Source organism: Vulpes vulpes, chromosome 1 (assembly GCF_048418805.1).
Source record: "Vulpes vulpes isolate BD-2025 chromosome 1, VulVul3, whole genome shotgun sequence".
In the NCBI taxonomy this organism is placed as follows: Eukaryota; Metazoa; Chordata; class Mammalia; order Carnivora; family Canidae; genus Vulpes; species Vulpes vulpes.
Window position 1 is genome coordinate 172344355 of NC_132780.1, and position 20151 is coordinate 172364505.

The 20151-nt window shown below is 39.3% G+C and overlaps 2 protein-coding genes across 4 annotated transcripts in view; one reads left to right on the forward strand and one right to left on the reverse strand.

The window, feature by feature from the left end:
* The first annotated feature begins 18 nt into the window (after positions 1-18).
* RWDD2A (RWD domain containing 2A) lies at positions 19-5486 on the forward strand. 2 transcript variants are annotated; one of them, XM_026007422.2, is made up of 3 exons: positions 19-137; positions 999-1338; positions 2358-5486. In XM_026007422.2, exons 2-3 carry the CDS (start codon positions 1138-1140, stop codon positions 3033-3035), a joined length of 879 nt encoding a protein of 292 aa, XP_025863207.2. In that variant the 5' UTR covers positions 19-137; positions 999-1137; the 3' UTR covers positions 3036-5486. The 2 variants fall into 2 exon arrangements, with proteins under 2 accessions (XP_025863207.2, XP_025863208.2); XM_026007423.2 differs by having other exon boundaries at positions 43-442.
* A 6326-nt stretch (positions 5487-11812) lies between these two features.
* Positions 11813-20151, reverse strand: part of ME1 (malic enzyme 1) — a 193909-nt gene continuing 185570 nt past the window's right edge. For both annotated transcript variants that reach the window (XM_072736255.1, XM_072736247.1), the window contains exons 13-14: positions 17497-17595; positions 11813-13677 (exon numbers count right to left, since the gene is read on the reverse strand). In XM_072736255.1, coding sequence (XP_072592356.1) covers positions 13507-13677; positions 17497-17595 — 270 coding nt within the window. In that variant the 3' untranslated portion in view covers positions 11813-13506. The remainder of the gene's footprint in view (positions 13678-17496; positions 17596-20151) is intronic.

A 20151-nucleotide genomic window follows, 5' to 3' on the forward strand; every position in this document is an offset into this window, starting at 1 on the left:
CCGAGCCAATCACGGCGGGGGAGGATCCGCTGGCTCCGCCTCGCCTCTTCGCGGAGCATGCGCAGCCCGCGCCTGCGGAACTGCGGATCCAGGCTCCGTGAGGGCTTGGGGCTGTTTCCCTTGAATGACCGGGAAGGGTGAGGCCCCCGCGGTGGCCCGAGGGTTGGGGCCGAGGGTCGTGGGCCATCCGAGCAGTGCGACCTGCAAAGACGCAGCCCCCGCCCCCAGACTGGGGTCTCGGAGGGGGCATTCTTGCGTTCCTGGGAAGCCAGGGTTCCTGGTGGTCCCGGCTGGGGGGGACCAACGCCGATGGCCCCCGAGACAAGGGAGCCTTTTCCCGCATACTCTCCTAAGATCCTCGAGGTTGCCTCCGGGAGCCTTCTCGAGCCGCTGCCCCCAGCCCGTCTCCCCGCACCAGCTCGCACTAAGCATTTATGTACCTGTAAGCCCCCCCCTTAGGCTGGGCCCCTCCGGGCAGAGGCCAGGTGGACCCAAATGGCCCAGAACTCTCAGGACGCTGTCCCGGACTGATGTGGCTCCCGGGAAAGCCCTAAAGGCGCTCGGGAAGGGTCCTTGGAGCCGGGGCCGAGGGACGGCACCTGGCGGAGGCGGCGGGGCCCTCCCGACCTCGGAGCAGAGGCACCCGGCCAGCCTCGGGGGACTGCGGGCCTCCCTTGCCCCGGGGCGCACCCCGCCCACGCCCGAGCCCCGAGTCGGAGCCGCAAGCTGGGCCCCTTGCCTTTCCCGGAATTCGGGCTTGCAGAGCATCTGCAGGTGTTTGCCAACCACCTACCACGGAATAATTTGGAGCACCTGTTGAACGTCCAGATTCCAGGATTTAGATGGGAAGCGGGGGTGGGGGTGGAGGTGGGGAGGTAACGGACTGCGAATCCGAGGGATTTTAACGAGGTGTCTCGCAGGGATGTTGTGCATCTTAGACTTGGGGGTTGGGAGATAAAGCGAAGAAAGAGTGTAAACGTCCCGGTTTGTGCCCCTAGCTGTCGGCGCGCAGCGTTCCTGCAAAACGGCTTCCGCGGAAAGGGACCTTCGGGAAATTTCTCTGGACATCGCTGAAATTAACAAACCTAGTGGCCCCCGGACCCTTACGGATTTCCTGGCAGGTGGATTTCGAGCAACATGTCTGCTTCTATGAAAGAATGCCTGCAGCTTCAGCTGCTAGAGATGGAAATGCTGTTTTCTATGTTTCCTAACCAAGGAGAAGTAAAACTTGAAGATGTCAATGTCCTGACGAATATAAAGAGGTATTTGGAAGGCACCAGGGAGGCGCTGCCACCCAAAATCGAATTTGTGATTACCCTGCAGATTGAGGAGCCCAAGGTAAGTACCCTGAGTTGTTTTCACTGCTGCTGGGTGCCCAGTTTTTAGTGGAAACACTTGAAATGTGAGCTTTCTGTTTAGGAAGCAAATAGAGACTATTCTAGATCTGTATATCCTTTACTTGTTTGAAAGTGAAATATGTAAAATTGTGGGATGCCCTGTAAACTGTCTTCAATAAATATCTTGAATTTTACATAATTATGCACATCTTTTTAAACAAAATATGTCTAATGGTTGTAGTAAAAACATCTTGTAGTCTCATACTACCATTATTTTTCTCTTCACTTAACCAGTTTTTTTTTTTTTACCATTCCAACTATTGTAGTATGTACTGTCTTGTACATATATCATGATTTTTATAAATCTAAATATTGCCTTTAGCAAAACTGACCTGTAAGGAGTGGATGAATGTTTCTTTGGTGGCACCATAACACAAAGCAGATACAGACAGGAAATCTAAATACTAAAAATGAATTGTCCTTCCTCTTCTGATCCATTGTCTCCACAACATTAGCATGCGTTAACAAGTGGACTAGGCGTTTGAGAACACCTCTTCTTGGTGATTTCCTGTTCATCCTTCCACTATCATTCCCTCACAGAAGATCTCCTGGTGCCCAGACTGAATTCTATCTCATTGGTTACACATTTCAACAGATCCCTGTGCTTCTTACCATTGAAATGAAGTACCTGGATGTATAACTATTAGTTTAATGTCTGTTTCCTTCACTTTCCTTCACTAGGCTCTAGTCTTCACGAAGAGCAGAAATCATGTCTGGCTTCTTCACTTATTTATCCTAGCATGGGGTCCCTGACACATGGTGGGTGTTCAGTAAATACTGGAAGTCATGAATGCCTAAGTGGAAGGAATAATGTCTGTTATATTCTCAGTATAGTCTCTGGCCCAGAGCTGACACTTAATAGTAGCAATGATTGTTATATTTAAGAATCATGTAGTTGTCACTGATAAAGTAGCTTAGGTGATTTTATGGTACTTAAATCTATTTGATTTTCATTTTAAGGTGAAAATTGATTTGCAAGTAACCATGCCTCACAGCTACCCCTACGCAGCACTGCAGCTGTTTGGACGGTCGTCTGAGCTTGACAGACAGCAGCAGCTACTTCTCAACAAAGGTCTCACTTCCTACATAGGGACTTTCGACCCAGGTGAGCTCTGTGTATGTGCAGCAATCCAGTGGTTACAGGACAATAGCGCCTCCTATTTCCTGAACAGAAAGCTTGTTTACGAACCATCTACCCAAGCAAAGCCAGTCAAGAACACATTCCTCCGAATGTGGATCTACAGTCACCATATATATCAGCAGGACCTAAGAAAAAAGATTTTGGATGTCGGGAAAAGGTTAGATGTGACTGGATTTTGCATGACAGGAAAGCCAGGCATAATCTGTGTGGAGGGCTTCAAAGAGCACTGTGAGGAATTCTGGCACACAATTAGGTATCCCAACTGGAAGCACATTTCCTGTAAGCACGCTGAAAGTGTTGAAACCGAAGGAAATGGAGAGGATCTGCGCCTTTTTGATTCTTTCGAAGAACTACTCCTTGAGGCCCATGGGGACTATGGATTAAGGAATGACTATCACATGAATCTGGGCCAATTCTTAGAATTTCTAAAGAAACACAAAAGTGAGCATGTTTTCCAGATACTTTTTGGTATTGAAAGTAAAAGTTCAGACTCTTAGGAAGCTATTAAGAGGCCGATGCTTCACTAAGTCAGTATTTCTGTCGATAAGACCAAAACAAAAGGGCCAGTGGCTAGGTAGCGTCATCTGTGAGACACCTAGCTCCAGAATTTTTACCTGGTAATGAAACACAAAGGCCTTTAAACTTTATAACAGTGCAATTGTGATGTTACCTCTCTGTTCTTGTGTTAACTGAAAAGTATTTAATTGTACACTAATAAAAAGTCAATTTAACCAGTGAAGCTGACTTGATTAAAGAGAAGTCCAAATCCATAGTTAATATTAAGCTCTGAACTCATGAATAACGTTCCTCTCTTGGATGATATTAGCACATGATGACACACCACACTTTCTTTTTTTCATTATTGGAGAATGAATTCAAAGTCTATTTGAAGTGAGAAGACCACATGTTGACTACATTTCTTACTTTAAACCTCCTATTTATAGTTTTTTTTTTTCTTTTAGTAAAACCAGATCCTAACTGTAATGGCAATCAGAGCAATGAAATCTCAAGAGTAATGAAGATGACATGTAATGCTATGTGTTCATCTGGCTGTTTCACCAGCTGATTAAAGATACTAAGGATAAGGATACCAGTATTCTTAGTTCTCCCCCAAAGAAGATGCAGTTTCTTGCCTCCAAACTGTTCCATAAGTAGTGCAGACTGTCAGCCTTTGCCTGTGTACCAGGACACATTGCTGTGTAGGGCAGGAGTGTTGAGGAGGACCACTGTGGATGGCTCTGCTCCATCACCATGGGGGAAAATCAACCTCTGCATTTTGAGAAGTCACTGCTATTTCCTCTGAAAATTCTTGGCTTCAACAGCCTTTGTCAAAAATCAGAGTTTATTTTGATGACAGTGATCCCTATTTAACTAGCACCTGCCACACCTTTTCCTTTTCATTGCCAAGGATCCACTCACTCCAGGAATTTCTACTAGTCTTGCCTGTGTTAGGAGATGTCCTGAGCTGACTCTGCAACTTTCTCTGGTTTCAATGGTCGCTCTTTAGCCACTACTGCCTTTTCTCAGGGAGTGTTTCATTCTCCTACTGGACTCAGGCCCCCCACTGATGCCCTGGTCCCCTCAGGATGCCAAAACTGATGTAACTTGGAAGGGAATGAATGCCTCACTCCCTATGTTGTAATACATTCTCTTAGATGCCAAACATTGCCACATGTGCTGGGGAGCTGACAGGATTTTTCGTGAAACAGTACATTCTGGTGTTTCTTTCTGTCTAGGATACAGACACATGTCCTTGAGCTAGAGCAAGGACATAATGTAACAGCAGACCCTGCAGCCTTGGCATGTGGTCTACTCTGCCCTGCCCCACACTAGTAGATCAGAATGAGTTGCTTTCAAACCAAGGCTGTCATCATGGACTGGCCCTGCCAGATGATCCAACATGCCCATTCATGTTTTAATCCTAGCCATAGATGTGGCTGGGACCCAAGCAAGGGCCTTAAACTTTACCTTAACCTATATACAAAGGGAAGAAATAGGACTTAAATTGCCAAAGACTCATTTCTCAATCTTTGTCATGACTGGAAACAATACAGTATAGGAGTCAGTATCCTGCATAATCTCCCCAAGACCATCAGTAGCTAGCATTCACAAGTTTTTAGGCCCAAATAGATGTGACTCTTTTTTTTTTTTCCCATATTAGGTGCTATCCACCTAATATGTGCCTAAACCTCTCATTGAGGGTTTTTTTCCTATGATTAAATTAGCAGAATTAGTGATGGAAAGATAAAGAAGCTTAACTAAAATATGGGATAAAAATTATTTGCATAATTAAATAAATGAAAGGAATAACTTATGAACTCTTCTTATGGGGCTATTTCTGGTGGTAATTTTTCAGAATTTATTTTTACATGCTTGGCATTACCATGCAGCAATACTTTTTTTCCTATCAGAAACACTAATAATAGACTTTAACTATGGGAATATAGGTCTTAAAAAAATAGACATATATGATAATTCAAAGTTCAGCTTTGTATGCATAGTAGACTGCTAGTTTTCTTTGGCCGGCCTGGTAGGAGCATGGACCACCTTCCTCCCCTAGCAGCCAGCACCCAGCCCCACACACATCCAACACTTACTCTGAGGAGCTGCCCCTTTCTCTGTATGGTTTGGGAGAAGTGATCAGAATCAAGTCACCCTCTGGCAGCCTTCTGGAGAGATGGTTTTGAGCTCTTGCTGCTTAAATCCATGGTGCCACCCTCATTAATGACCATTTATTTCTGACCTGAATATTCAGTTGTTCAACACTTCTTTTCAGCTACGTGACATCAGCCCTTTTTTTCTTAAAAGTCAGAAGTCTGAATTGCTTGACATTTAAGAATCAGGATATTGTACACATTCTATTTTTTAAATGGTTATTCGGAAAGAATGCTCTTTATAAATATTGTCTTTTTAAAACTTACTGAATTAAATAAGCCTTTCTTCAAGTATGTTCTGTGCTTCTCATTCCTTACTGGTCTATTATGTGTCAGGCTGAAGGTTGAGGCTAGTTGCGTCATGGACTAAAGAGTGGGTCCAAATAGCTGATGGACATAATACAAGGACCTCTAAAACATCCCTATATTAAGTATGTTGCTAGTGAATTTGAACTTCCATCTATGACTTTTACATGCCAACCATCCCTTCAGAGAACTTGTAAAGGCCTGAGGGAGCCTATCTGAGGTCTTCACAGAACCCTTTTGAACAGGACAATTTTCTTTCATTTGCTTTTATCTTATATAGCCCAGTAGTAAATTGAAAGAATAATTTTCTGAAGATGTCATGGTTTGCTCAAAAAGGCTTGTTTCACACAGAATCCTGATTTGCCTCAAAATTTCACCCATTGTGTCTCCCTCATAAGTGCTACATAGTAGAACTACTTTCACTGCAGCCTGGGCCAGCTTGGAGCAGCCTTTTTCTGAGCCCAATTAAAGCTAGCATTTGAATCAACCCAGAAATCAGTCTGAGCAGTGGACACAAATTTCAAAGAAACTGAGGCAACATTGAGGGACCGCCTTAGTGATAGGATTGTAACACTATAAAGTACACTATTATTCGCTATTCGCTATTAACATCCTAACGTGCATCAGACATTCAACCTACACAAATTTGGCTGAGGCAGCAGACTCTTGTGCTTTCATGAGATATTAGCAAGTATTTGGAAAATCTAATGTCTGTGCTCTGGGTACTATGAACATATCATTATCAATTTATTGGACCAGCGTGATGCCCTATATAGCAGCGAGATGATCAAGGTCTGGTGACAAGAATTATAATCTGTAATATTGTTTATTGATAGCACAAACTGTATCAGTAGCCCTCTACTTAATGGAATATTGGAAAAGCAAAAGTCATTGGCCTAATCACTAGCTACCTATTGATTTGCTCCAAGAAAGAGAACTTGTCTGTCAGCTGCAGTTGGAATCACCAGCTGATCCAATGATCACATTAAGTCAAGATATGATTAGAATCACACCCCTGCTTCTTTTAAAGTTTTTGATGGTGGGACTTACCGCTGTTAGTCCCTGCCAGAATAACTCTATTTTTGTGTGTGATTAGGGATCCAATGTGGTGATAGATGATGAAGAAATTAATTCTAACTCTTCACTGAGAAAATGACTAGATGGTGGAATTGTTCCTGTATACTTAGTCCTAAACATATGCTGAGTCCTATAACCACAGTAATTTTTGAGACCCTAGAAATTTGTATTCGTTCAGAGCTCTGTTACCAAGTGATTTCCAAAAGGACTAGAGGTTTCCTTTCTGCAATGCATTATTATTCTAGTAAATGGAACCTCAAAGGAAGATTTTGGATATTACAGAATTCATCACCTTCAGGGTCTCTCATTCATATCTGAGCAAGGCAATTTGCTGAAGGCCTTCACACTCTATATTGGTGGCTCCAGTCAGGTTTTCTACTGTTGTTGTTATACATATCAAATAGGCCCTACATTGGGTTGCCCACCTACTTGGTCCTAAGCCCAGATAATATTTAACGAATATACATTAGTGTGGTTGTATCAGTTGTATACACTGGCACTCATTTTCTTGGTCAGCATCTGTGCTGCCCTAGTTGTTAGATATTCCAACATCATTTCAGGCTATGAGGCCCAAAGATTTCTGTAGGCCAAACTAAGCCAATGACAGTGGACCAGCTTCCTATGATAACAGTTTCCATTGTGTCTCCAGTTGTTAATTGCTGCAAAGGACTGCTATTCAGCCTCTGTCAACCCCAAGATTCTGATGTCTCCATTAAAATAGGGAGCCCATTTAAAATAAATAAAAATAAATAAAAAATAAATAAAAAGTAAACAAAATAGCCCATTTTTGACCACAGCATTTCCTACAAGTATCCCAGGGTGATTAAAATGTCCTTAATTAAAAAAAAAAAAGTCCTCAATAAACTGCTGATTCCCTCAATACATTAAAAGGAAGGATGCCTGGGTAGCTCACTGATTGAACATCTGCCTTTGGCTCAGGTCATGATCTAGGGTTCTGGGATCGAGGGAGCCTGCTTTTCCCTCTGCCTATGTCTCTGCCTCTCTGTGTCTCTCATGAATAAATAAATCAAATCTTTTTAAAAACATTAAAAGGATTATACACCATGAACAAGTGGGATATATTTGAGGGTTGCAAGGAAGGTTCAACATCAGCAGATCAGTCAATGTGATACATCACACTAACAAAATGAAGGAAAAAAAATCATATCATCTCAACAGATGCAGCATTTGACAAAATTTAATATCCATTTAGAATAAAAACTGAACAAAGTTTATGGAGGGCATAATAAAAGCCACATATGACAAGCCCAGGGCAAATATTATACTCAATGGTAATAAGCTGAAAATTCTTCCTCTCAATCAGGAATAAGGCAAAAAATGCCCATTCTTACCACTATGTTATTCAACATAGTATTGGAAGTCTTAGCCATAGCAATTAAGCAAGAAAAGAAATAAAAGGCATCCAAATTAGAAAGTAGTAAAACTGTCTCTACTTGCAGATGACATGATACTATATACAGAAAACCCTAAAGACTCTACCAAAAATCTTGTCAGAACAAATGAATTCAGGAAAGTTGTAGTATACAAAAATGAGTATACAAAATATGTTGCATTTCCATACACTAATAACAAACTATCATAAAGAAAAATTTTAAAAATAATCCCATTTACAAATGCACCCAAAAAAACCCCTAGAAATAAATTTAACCAAAGAAATGAAAGATGTGAACACTGAGAACTATAAGGAATTAAGAAATTGAAAACAACAAACATAAATGAAAAGAATTAATATTGTTACAATGTCAATTACTGCCCAAAGCAATCTACGGATTCAATGTAATCCTAATCAAAATTCCAACGGCATTTTTCATAGAAATGGGAAAAATAATCCTAAAATTTGCATAGAATCACAAAAGAATCCAAATAGTCAAAGCAATCTTGAGAAAAAAAGAAGAAAGCTAGAAGCATCACATTCCCTGATTTCAAACTACATCACAAAGCCATAATGATCAAATAGTATGGCACTGGCATAAAGACAGACACATAGATCAATGGAATAAAACAGAGAACCCAGGAATAAACCTACATATTCAATAGTCAATTAATTTACAACAAAGGAGTTAAGAATATACAACAAGGAAAGGACAATCTTTCAATAACTGTTGGAAAAACTAGAAAGCCACATGCAAAAGAATGAAACTCAGTCACTCTCTTACACCAATCACAAAAAACAAATCAAAATGAATTAAAGATTTGAATGAAAAACCTGAAACCATAAAATTCCTAGAAGAAAGCATAGGCATAAGCACCTTGATATCAGTTTTGATAATGATTTTTTTGGATTTGACACCAAAAGCAAAGGCAAAAAAAAAAGTAAAAATAAACAACTGAGACTACATCAAAATTAAAAAGCTTCTACCCAGAGAAAGAAACCATCAACAAAATGGAAAGGCAACCTACTGAATGGAGGAAATACTTGCAAATCATGTTTGACAAGAGATTAATACCCTAAATATTTAAAGAACTCATACAACTCCAAAGAAAAAGAATCCGTAAAATGATGGGCAGAGAATCTGAATAGACATTTTTTCAATGAAGAGTGCAGATGGCCAACAGACACATGAAAAGATGCTCCACATCAACAATCAAGGAAATGCAAATCAAAACCACAATAGATATCACATCACACCTGGTAGAATGATGATTATTGAAAAGAAATAACAAATGTTGATAAGGATGTAGAGAAAAGAGAAAACTTGTGCACTGCTGGTGGGAATGTAAATTGATACAACTACTACGGAAAACAGTACGGAAATTCCTCAAAAAATTAAAAACAAATACCATGTGATCCAGCAATTCCACTGTTTGGTATTTATCCCAAGAAAATTAAAATGCAAATTTTAAAAGATACCCACACATCCATGTTTGTTGCTACATTATTTTCAGTTGCTAAGATATGGCAACAATCTACATGTCCAATAGCAGATGAACGGATAAAGAAAATGTAATTAGTGTGTGTGGGTGTGTGTGTATGTGTGTGTGTGTATAGTTCAGTCATTAAAAAACAATAAAATCTTGCCATCTGTGACAACATGGATGGACCTTATGGGCATTATACTATAGTGAAATAAGTCAGAGAAAGACAAATACTGTGTGATCTCTTTTATATATAGAATCTAAATAAATAAATGGGAATGTTATGTACAGCATGGTGACTATTGTTACCAATACTGTACTGCAAATTTGAAAGTTGCTGAGAGTAAATCTTAACAGTTCTCATCACAAGAAAAAAATTTTGGTGATGGATATTGACTGGACTTATTGTAGTGATCATTTGCCTTAATATATACAAATACAAAATCATGTTGTATATGTGAAACTAATATAATGTTAATTACACCCAAGTTTTTAAGAAAATGCGTTTCATGGATGCTGCTACTCCCATCTCCAATGTATTTCTCAAGGCTTTAGTGAAAGGAGCCTCAGTGATAGGTTTTCTTGGGAGACTTAGGAGATCCCCAGGATTAAAATGGTCTGATTGCCATGACAAATCCACTCCAACCTTCCTATCACTGAATCTTTTAATTCCTTTACATTATTTCAAGGAAAGTTTGCATTTTCAGTTTCATTTAATGTGGGCCATTATTCAGTCTACATTTCAATCAACTAACTGAACAAGTAGAATGACTTTCAGCTGCCTAAAGCAACATACTGAATCCAGAATCTGTGGCAAGTGCACCCCTACCAATCAATTCTATCCAATCCAAAATTGTACTTCTCCTTTCTCAGTACATTTTCAGAATCCCGTACATTTTCACTCAATTTTTGCCAATACAAATAAGCAAAGTCAAGAATTCTTTTGGTGGGAGTCTTCTTCTGGGTCTCCCTTTATAACTATATCCACCACAGCTTCTCTCTGGAATCTGATATTAGTGTGTGGAAGAGGAGCAGGAGGTAAACTGAGGGAGCTGATTATAGGATCTTCAAGCAAGGCAGTTAACAAAGTAACAGGAAGAGCTCCCACTTTGATTAGCAAGGGAAGATATGTCAATTCTCTGTTTTCCTAGGGGTTGAGAGATTCTCTGGGACACAGGGCTTTCAGTATTCAAACCTGGATTATTGTACACACTAGCTAGGATATCACACATCTTCCAAATATCCATACCCATAGATCCCATTCCAAATCAAGGTCCTCCTGTTTCTGATCAATACTCTCAAATACAAGATCTGGTGAAGCTGTGAATGCAGCTCCTGGTGGAATTTGGCAACGAGTAGGATCAAACCTGACCTTGTTCTCAGTGATTTCAACCTGACAGCAAGACAGAAAAGATTCTTTTGGCAAAAACATAGGCATTTTTCTAGTTTTTACACCATAACTTGAGCTGAGGATTTAAGCCTTTGAGCCTCGATGATCTCCTTCTTGATGAACCCATCTCTATAGAACCAACCACCCTCATCCCACAGTCCTGAATTTCCACTCCTTTACACTGTTTGGGAGTGGCAGCCATTTGTCAGCCCAAACTTGCCCATCCTTTGATAGTGCGTTCCATCCATTTTTTGCTTCTTGTTTTTGAGGGCCCAAAGATATTTCATTACATTAATTTTATTAACTATATTTTTACTATTTATATTTACTTCTTTAACCCATCCAAAGTCTCCCTTTTTATATGATATAAGGTATGGTTCTAGTTTTAATATTCTCCATGTGGTAGACCAGTTTTCCCAAGCCTTTTATGAAAAGCCCTATTCCTTTCATCTGTTGATTTTCATCTGTTGATTCCTTTCATCTGTTGCTACTTTTGTCATTCACATATTCAAGAGGTCTGTGAGCTTCCAGGACTTTGATGTATATGCAAATATCTGGATTCTGGAGGCTAGTAAACGGTAATGTAAAATGTTTCATTAATATTTTTATATCAATTACATACTGAAATAATATTCTGGAAGTGTCAGTATTAATAAATAATACTGACATAATATAATAACATATTATAATAATAAAGTATTAACATGGATTCTTCCTGTTTCTTCTTTTTATGAGGCCACTAGCAATTATACAGGTGGCTCACTTTCTTTTTCTTTTAGATGATGCTATATTCTAGACTGCACTCAAGCGAAGAGAGACTATGAAGCAAGATTAAACACAGATTTACAACCCACCTCCTTCACGAATTAGCTCTGTGCACCTGGTAAGTTCCTTCAGAGAATACCTACTTGGTAAAGAACTTATGGGACTGCAGCAAATAATATATACAGAATACTTGATACATAGTAAGTAATCATCCAGTCCTTGCTTTATTCTCTTCCTATAAGGATAAGGAAGTAGCTCATTTATCATAGTATACAGCAAATATGACTACACATTTATTAAATGAAGGTCAAGCTAAAATCAGCTATTAGAATATTTTTAAAATTCATACCCTGTCACATCACTGCCAAAACACAGCATTATCACTTTAAAAGGTGACAATATTTTAAGAGAAAAAGACAATCATAATTTTATTCATTCACTTTTTCTATGTTTTAATAAATCTTTTGCATAGGTAGATACATTTAATTAGAGCTACAAGACACATGAAACAGACAAGAAATCAGCATTCTGGATCTTTTCAAAGTAACTATATTGAGGAAACTTTTGACTAAATGTTACTTTCAGAAATACCCCCCAATCCCTTCTATTCACACCTAAATCAATCTGTGTAACTGTCAACCTTTAATAAATCAGTTTATAGTATGGTTTATCTTGAACATCTTCTTATGCTTTTTGAAAGCATTATTTCAAAAACAAAATTCTCCAAATAATCCTACAAATAAATAGCAAATGTTATTGCACCTGAGCTTAAGAATTTAAAATTGTTTCCACTGGTTCAGTAATTAACTTCTAAAGTAAAACTTGAAATAAACATTAACGTCTGGGCTATAACTACTGATGATAACTAGAATATCTCAATACCTGATGTCCAAATAATTTCTGATATTGGGTAATTCGTTACAAAATTTCCTCCAAACTCAGAGGAAAGTGAGTTTGTTGTAATAGAGGGAGCTCCTCATTACCTGAGCTAATCAAGGAAACATGAGGGCAGGTCACTCATGTGGGAACCCAGCTTATCTGGGAACCATACTCTCGCTCCTGCCTCTGGAGATCTCTGTTCTAACAGATAGGTTCCACTGGCAGCCCTTTCTCAAAGAGATGATCTGCTCTCTCTCAGCATTTTCCACGGCTTGGACTATGCTAAACTAAGGGTACCAACTTCAGGACAGGACCACAGTCTACAAATGCCTGGCAGCAATAATGTGGAGGACAGGGCATTCAGTCAGGGGCAAAAAAGGTGGTTTGGGAAGGGATATCTGACTGAGGACCAAAGTGATAAGTCACAATGGTGAAAGAATATTAAAATCTAAGGCTGCACAAGGCACTGTAAACAGCAATGATCTTTATTAGAAATGTTAGAGTTCAGTTGCACTAAAAGAGCTAATATAATCTAGGATTGAAATAAAAATACCTGAGAAGTTATTTTTCTCTAGGCAACAAAGTAAGTGTTGTTTCTGTTTTTAGCGAAAGTTCATCGATGCCTTAATTCATTTGTTTTCATAAAAAAAGAGTAGATTTTTAACAAAATGTTCAACAAAAGAATTATGGATCTTAATGCTGAGTATATCAATTTACTACTTATTTTGGTCTTTCCATTAGTTACCTATATAAAAATGGTGTGTTTCTCAGTAGCAGGTACAACAGCTTTTAAAGAGAACTTAGGCAAAATAAGAGAGAAATCACAAATATCAAGAAAGTAAATGAAGCAAAATTGTCTAGTGTCATGTTCATCCTAAAGTATATTAATATTCTTCCATGGATTTTCATTATTAAAGTAAAATTCTTAGTCTAATGAATTATTACAAAAGATTCCAATCTTTAAAAATGATGAAAGACTTTAAGATCTCATTAATGGAATTAGAAATGTCAGTTCTTATGCTACTGGTCAAGTTTGGTCTGTATTTTCTGGGCCTCTTCAGGCCAAGAATAACAATCAGGTAGGATCTGGTCATAATCAGTATCATACATCTGAGAGCGGACAAATGCCTCCTTGTTTGGGGGTTCAGGATAAACTGTGGCTGTCTTTTCTTGGTAAGCATCTTTCACAATCTAGGAATAAAAAAAGAATATTGATTAACAAATAGAGTTGATGGTAAGTACATGTCAGTTTTTATCTGTTTTGAAAAATTAATTTATGTCACCTGTTTAAAAAAATAGGTTAGATTATGATAAAAGCACACATACAAAAAGAAGGTTTAAAATGAAAATGCAACTTTAAATCATATAGCTGGAGGAGAACATGATGTCAACAATGGAAAGTGAGAATAGAAATGTATTATATGTGATCATAACAGGATTTAGCAGATAATCCAGTGGTAAAGGTCTTGACATGACTAGAATGATAATTAACTTGAACTAAATACCTTAATATTCCTGCTAAGTCTGAACTCAGTGTGCAACTTCAACAGTCCCTATGCTGACCACAGCCTCTTACAAAATGTCCTTATTTATCCCTGCTCACCTAATCAGCTGGACTCTGTCCTCAGTTTCAATGCTCCTCGCCAGTATCACAGGATCTCCCCTCCCTGTCTCCCTGTCAAACTCACCATCTTAGCCCCCAGCCTGAGGGGGGGACCCCAGTGCTGGCTTTCTTCCTTCATGGCTCCCTCCTGCGATGTCATACTTTTCCTAACCCTACCTGGGTCACACATTATGCTTTTATCCTTTTCTTTGACAAACAAAAACACTTTCTCTCCTAGTTACCACAGGCAGTTGCGAACCTTCCTCCGTCACATCTGCATTTGACTCTCACTGCTGTACTGAGAACATCCCAGCTAATCAGAGAAAACAATCTCAATTTCCCCTTCCATCAACTCAAACTATCTCCTCTGTATCTTTAAACATTCTCTCTTCCCTTACTTTCTTTGAAAAGAATGGATTCTTCCTCTTGTCAAGATTAATCAGTCTATACATGTTCTGACTCCAGTTGTAAAAAAGGCAATCACTGGCAGCTATTTATGTAATAGAGTTATTTGGATAAGTCTGATTTTGAAGACTATTGAAATGATCAAGTATCCTTTCTCAATGAAAAATTATGCATTTGTGAAAAAATATGGTTCCAAAGACTGACGTTTTATGGAGAAATGTTTATGAAAAACATGAAATAGATGTATACATCCATGATTATGAAGATGTTAGCAAAGCAAGCAAGCAAATGAAGAAAGACTGGAGGTGAATATACCAAAATGGTAAAACTGCTTATGTTAGAAAAATACAGTAGCAGGTAATTTCTTCTCTTTTTCCCAAAGTATCTATAATGTGGTATTATTACTTTTTAACAGCTTTTTTGAGGTATAATTCATTGACTACAAAATCCCAACATATTAAGTACACAATTATTTTTGTAAATTCATAGAGTTGTGCAACTGTTAGCACATCCAGTTTCAGAACATCTCCATCATCCCAGAGAACTCTTATGCTTTCTGCAATGGCTATATTTTATAATAAAATACATTGTTTTATTCCTGACATAGACCTCTGGAAGTTTACTCCTCTTTCTGCTCACAGGACGTACTGTATCAATGATCCCCTCTCTCCCTGAGGTCTTTACTCTGTCCTTGTCAATGCCAGACTCTGCAAGAGCAACTTGTATTGGTTGCTTTCCTAATTCTCCCTAGATACAACTTCTGTGCTATGGAAACTTTTGTAAAAGGTTCTGGTCACTTTTAGGTACTAAAAGTTCATCTGTTTCTCACTACCCCAGCTGCGTTAATCAAAACTTCCACTCCCATCCTGACACTGTATCTTGTCTAGTTTCTGACATGGGTTTGGTTCTGAGTCTCTTCTTAAAATGCTGACTTCTCCTCTTCCTGGCTTCTTGCCTCTGTCTTCTGGACAAAATAACAAACCATGTTCTATCCTTGGTTCTCACTTGTCAATACTTGCTGTCTTAGTAGCCTCAACCACTCCTGGCACCTCCTCTGTTACCACTGGGAATACAGCCCACATCTTTGTATCTGGCGTCTCTTTAAGTTTCAGTCATTTCCACCGACTTGCTGGAACTGTATGGATTGTACATGAATGTCCTCTGAAAGCTCATACTTTCAGTCCACTTAGACCATCTTCCTCCCTTCACTTGTTTCTTTGTCTTGACTTGATATTCTGCATTCTGTGCCTTCCCATTACTCTAGGTGTAGTATCTGAGTCTTTCTAAACTTCTCTGAGATTCCTTGCCTTTATTCTTTCTCCTCTAATCATAAGCTAACACCTTCTCATTTAAATCTTCAAATTGGGGATGCCTGGGTGGCTCAGTGATTCAGCATCTGCCTTCGGCTCAGACCGTGATTCCAGGGTCCCAGGACTGAGTACTACATCAGGTTCCCCTGCAGGGAGCCTGCCTATGTGTCTGCCTCTCTCTCTGTATCTCTCATGAATAAATAAAATCTTTTTAAAAATCTTCAAATTAAACTTAACATGATAATGTGCTGATCAGTGTATTAATAATCCAAACTTGGTAAAAACTAGGATATAAAAATAGTAGAACGTAGAATACTTATTTATGGATAGGTAACCAAGCAGACCATCTAGTTTTTTGAAGTTTTACGTGGTTTTTGAAGCATGTGCCCTCAATCAACAAGGCAAATAGTGACATGTGAGTCCTAAATATCGTATTGCTTTGCTAAATTTGCTAATGGCTTTGATTTTCAACCAACAGTAATTCTGCCCCTGAGGGGACCCTTGGCAATGTCTGGAGACATTTTTGGTCATTACAATTGGGCAGGGGCTGTGGCAGCCCATGGGTAGAGGCCAGGTACGCTAAGTATTCCATAGTGCCCAGGATAAGCCTCACAACAAAGAGTTGTTCAGCCAGTATGTACATAGTGCTGAGGTTGAGAGACACTCATTTAAAGAAAACATATAAACATAACCATTATGGGCTGACCTATGTCACCAAAAATTCATTTGTATTTATCCCCACTACTCCAGAGTGTGATATTTGGAGATAGGGCCTTTAAAAAGGGTAAGTAAGTTAAACTGAGGCTGTCTGGGGGTCCCTAACCCAAACTGACTAGTGCTCTTACAGGAAGGGTAAATTGGGACAAACCAAGAGAACCAAGGATGTTTGTATACAAAGAAAAGACCACAGAAGGACACAGTGGAAAGGCAGTCATCTACAAGCCAAGGAGAGAGCCCTTGAACAAAATTAAGCCTCTACCATCTTAATCTTAGATTTCTAGCCTCCAGAACTGTGAGAAAATAAATTTCTGTTGTTTGAGCCACCAGGTCTGTGGTATTTTGTTATGGCAACCCTAGTAAGCTAATACGATTATACTGCAAAAAAGTCAATTTCCCACTCCTTTTAATGAAAATTTCTGTGAGTTTAGGTTCTTCTGCATTAATTGTTTCAAGAGCTCATCTGTCAGCCCAACAGTTCTGAGTTGCTTGCCCTCATTGTTTTTACCCTCTGCCCGGTGTTATCAGTTATGATCTTTAAGATGCCATGCATCCAGCAACATGGTTAAGACGGGTGATTCAAGGTCTAAACATTAATCTACCATATCTGCAGCATTTTGGTGACCATTGCCAAGTGTGATATGGAGAGCAATAAGTAAAAACAAAAAAACAAAACCAGAAAAAAACAAAAACGTGAAGCTGGGGAAACCTAACCGAAATGAAACCCTGCTAACTTTTTTAGATTATGGAAAAGAATGATGGGGAAACTAATCATTCATCCCAATTCTTCAATTCCTAGGTATGAAATGCAGTTCCTAAGCTCTGCTCAGGTACTGTGGCTCATTTCTCTAACTTCCAACAAAATAAGTTGATACAGATATGCATTTCAAGGGAGTTGATTTGTAGTACCTAAAAATGCCTATTTAGGAACAGAAAGAAGGAAAAATAATGAGACTTAAACACAAGTGGTTTTACCTTTGCTGCAATTTTCAGAGAAACATCTCTAATGGTGTCCAAAGGAGGATAAAGCCGGCCCTCTTCCAAGTGTTTATCTGATACTTGCTGGGCTATAATCTTTCAAAAAAAGAAAGACAAAAATGTTTTTATTTCATACCACAAAACATTTCCTTCCCCTTGTCAATGGGAAACCTGAGTCCACAGACACTTGGGGATTGGTGGGATCACACCATTACTAAAGTTGGGAAAAGAATCTTCATTGTCCAACTCTCTAGTTCCTTTTCTACTATGCCATGAAACTGGAAGCTTTTCCCTTCTGATATACTAGTGGAATAGGAGAGAGAGGAGCAAGGAAGGCAGAGGAGAATGATGCAAGTGATAGTACAGGAGGAAAGGGACTCAGGGCTGACCACACTACTTCTCCCAGATCACATATTCTGGCACAACAGGTAGAGCAGGAGGCTGAGAAAGCCATTTCGGAGTCACACTGCAAGTAGGATTTCAATTTACCCAGATTCTGGATTATCTGAATCACCTAACTGGCCCTGGCATTTGGTATCCCCAAGCCCTTCTGTATTTCTAAATCAAATGGCATACGCTTAAAAATTTGCTAAATATTATCTCTCTCTCTCTCTCTCTCTCTCTCTCTCACACACACACACACACACAATAATAGAGAAAACAAGAAAGGACTTTTGGCAGTAATGGATATATTTATGGCATATGTTTTAGTGATCGTTGCACAGGTATATATTTATCTCCAAACTCATCAAGTTGTATAATTAAATATGTACAGTTTTTTGTATGTCAATAATACTTCAATAAAATGTATTTTTTAATGAGACAGACATTATATGCCTCCTGATGTGGTGCACCGAGAAGAGTGCAATTATTAGGCATTTAGTACTCCTAACAAAACCACATACCTTGAATTCAATCATGAGGAAACAATCAGATAAACCCAAAGTGAGGAACATTGTAAAAAACAACTGGCCTGTATGCTCCAAAATGTCAGCACCATAAAGGAAAGACTGAAATATTCTTGCAGATTAAAGGATTAGTCTAGGGGTTATAAAGGCCTTTTTTATGGATAATTGGAAAAATCTGAACTTGGACTATGCATCAGATAAAAATATTATATCAGTGTTAAAGTTCCTGAATTGAAAATGGAACAGAGATCACATTTAAAAAATGTCCTGAAATATCTAGGGGTAAAGGGACATAATATTGTAAGTTGCTCTTGAACAGTTCACAATAAAGTTCTATATGCTAAGCTATTTGCTAAACTTCCTGGACCACAGAGGTAGACTCAGCAACTTTGAAGTTCCCTTCAGCTGTAAGACTTTGATTAGGTATTCAGTGTGGCAAGTCTAAACCAGTGGGTTATGATTTAATGGAGCTGAGGATGCAGAGAGGAAGTAGATAATCTTCCTCTTTTGAACACTTTGAACCAGCCGCTTATTTCTCAGTATCTCGTAATATCTCTTAGATTTTTTAAATCATGAAATTATTTCTGCAATTGTTTTACTCCATCAGCAAATATGAAAGACACTGAGCGTCACATCAAGAGAGGTTAAAAAAACAGCTCCTGCCTTTGAGAGAGTTGTAAGTTAGTGACGGAGAAAAGAGAATGCTGGAGGGGAGGACAGTCTTAGCTATAGGTGACATGTAGAGTATTAGGAAATCCAGAGGAATAGTGGAGGGACCTGGAGTATGGGACAAGTTAGACAAACAGGGAAGGCATGGGCACTCCAGAAAGTAGATTCAGACCAATGGCAGAGATGTAGGGGCTGGACTCAGTGAGCTGAAGTGTCCTGATCTTGGGGAGCTGAGGGGTGGTCTGCATAGGGAATAAGGATTGGGGCACCATCAATACAAATTAAGTTCTGGTGGATGACTGAAGACTTCTCAGGCAGGGTATTCAGGCAAGGGTTTGGAGTGGAGGAGAGCAAGATGAAGTTACTAGTGTAACTGCTATGTGATTATTACATTGCATATTATGCAAAATATAGTGTAAAATTATATTAATAGAAAGTCGATCACAAGGAATTTTATAATGACATTGCTTAACTCATTTATTTCTTGCCTTTGTAATGGGATGCTGAGTAAAACTTTTCCTTTGCCCCAGAATTGGTGATCAGAGCCCCCCCGCCCCCAGCACAAACAGACAGAACTGTTTTTACAAACAGAACATTTTAATGAAGCCATCCAATAAGTGAGGACTACCATCTCCCTCAGAACTGAAGAGGTGGTGGAATCAGCCCTGCAACCCCCATAAACACAGCCACTCCCCTTCCCAGAAGGCTGAGATCAGGAGAATCAGGGAGAGTCGCTAGAACCATGATTTGGCCTAGTGGGTAATGCAGTGGCTTGTCCTTCCTCTTTTTATTGCATGCTGTCTCTGCTTGAAAGCTTCAGGTGCCCTCAAGAAGGAGAGACTGGCATTCTATTCCCCACTTAGCCTGAGCAATTACAGACGTTTATATAAGTAGAGGTGAACTGAAGGAGAGTGGGGGAGAATGAGACAGAAAGGGGGGATTGCTGCAGATCGGAAGGCATGAGCTTCCAAAGTTGAGTGACCACTGCAGAGGATGATCCAACAGGCTGGGTAAGCTGAGGAAGGGGAGGGAGGCTGAGCTGGAGCCACATGTCTCACATCCTGCCCAAGAGGTT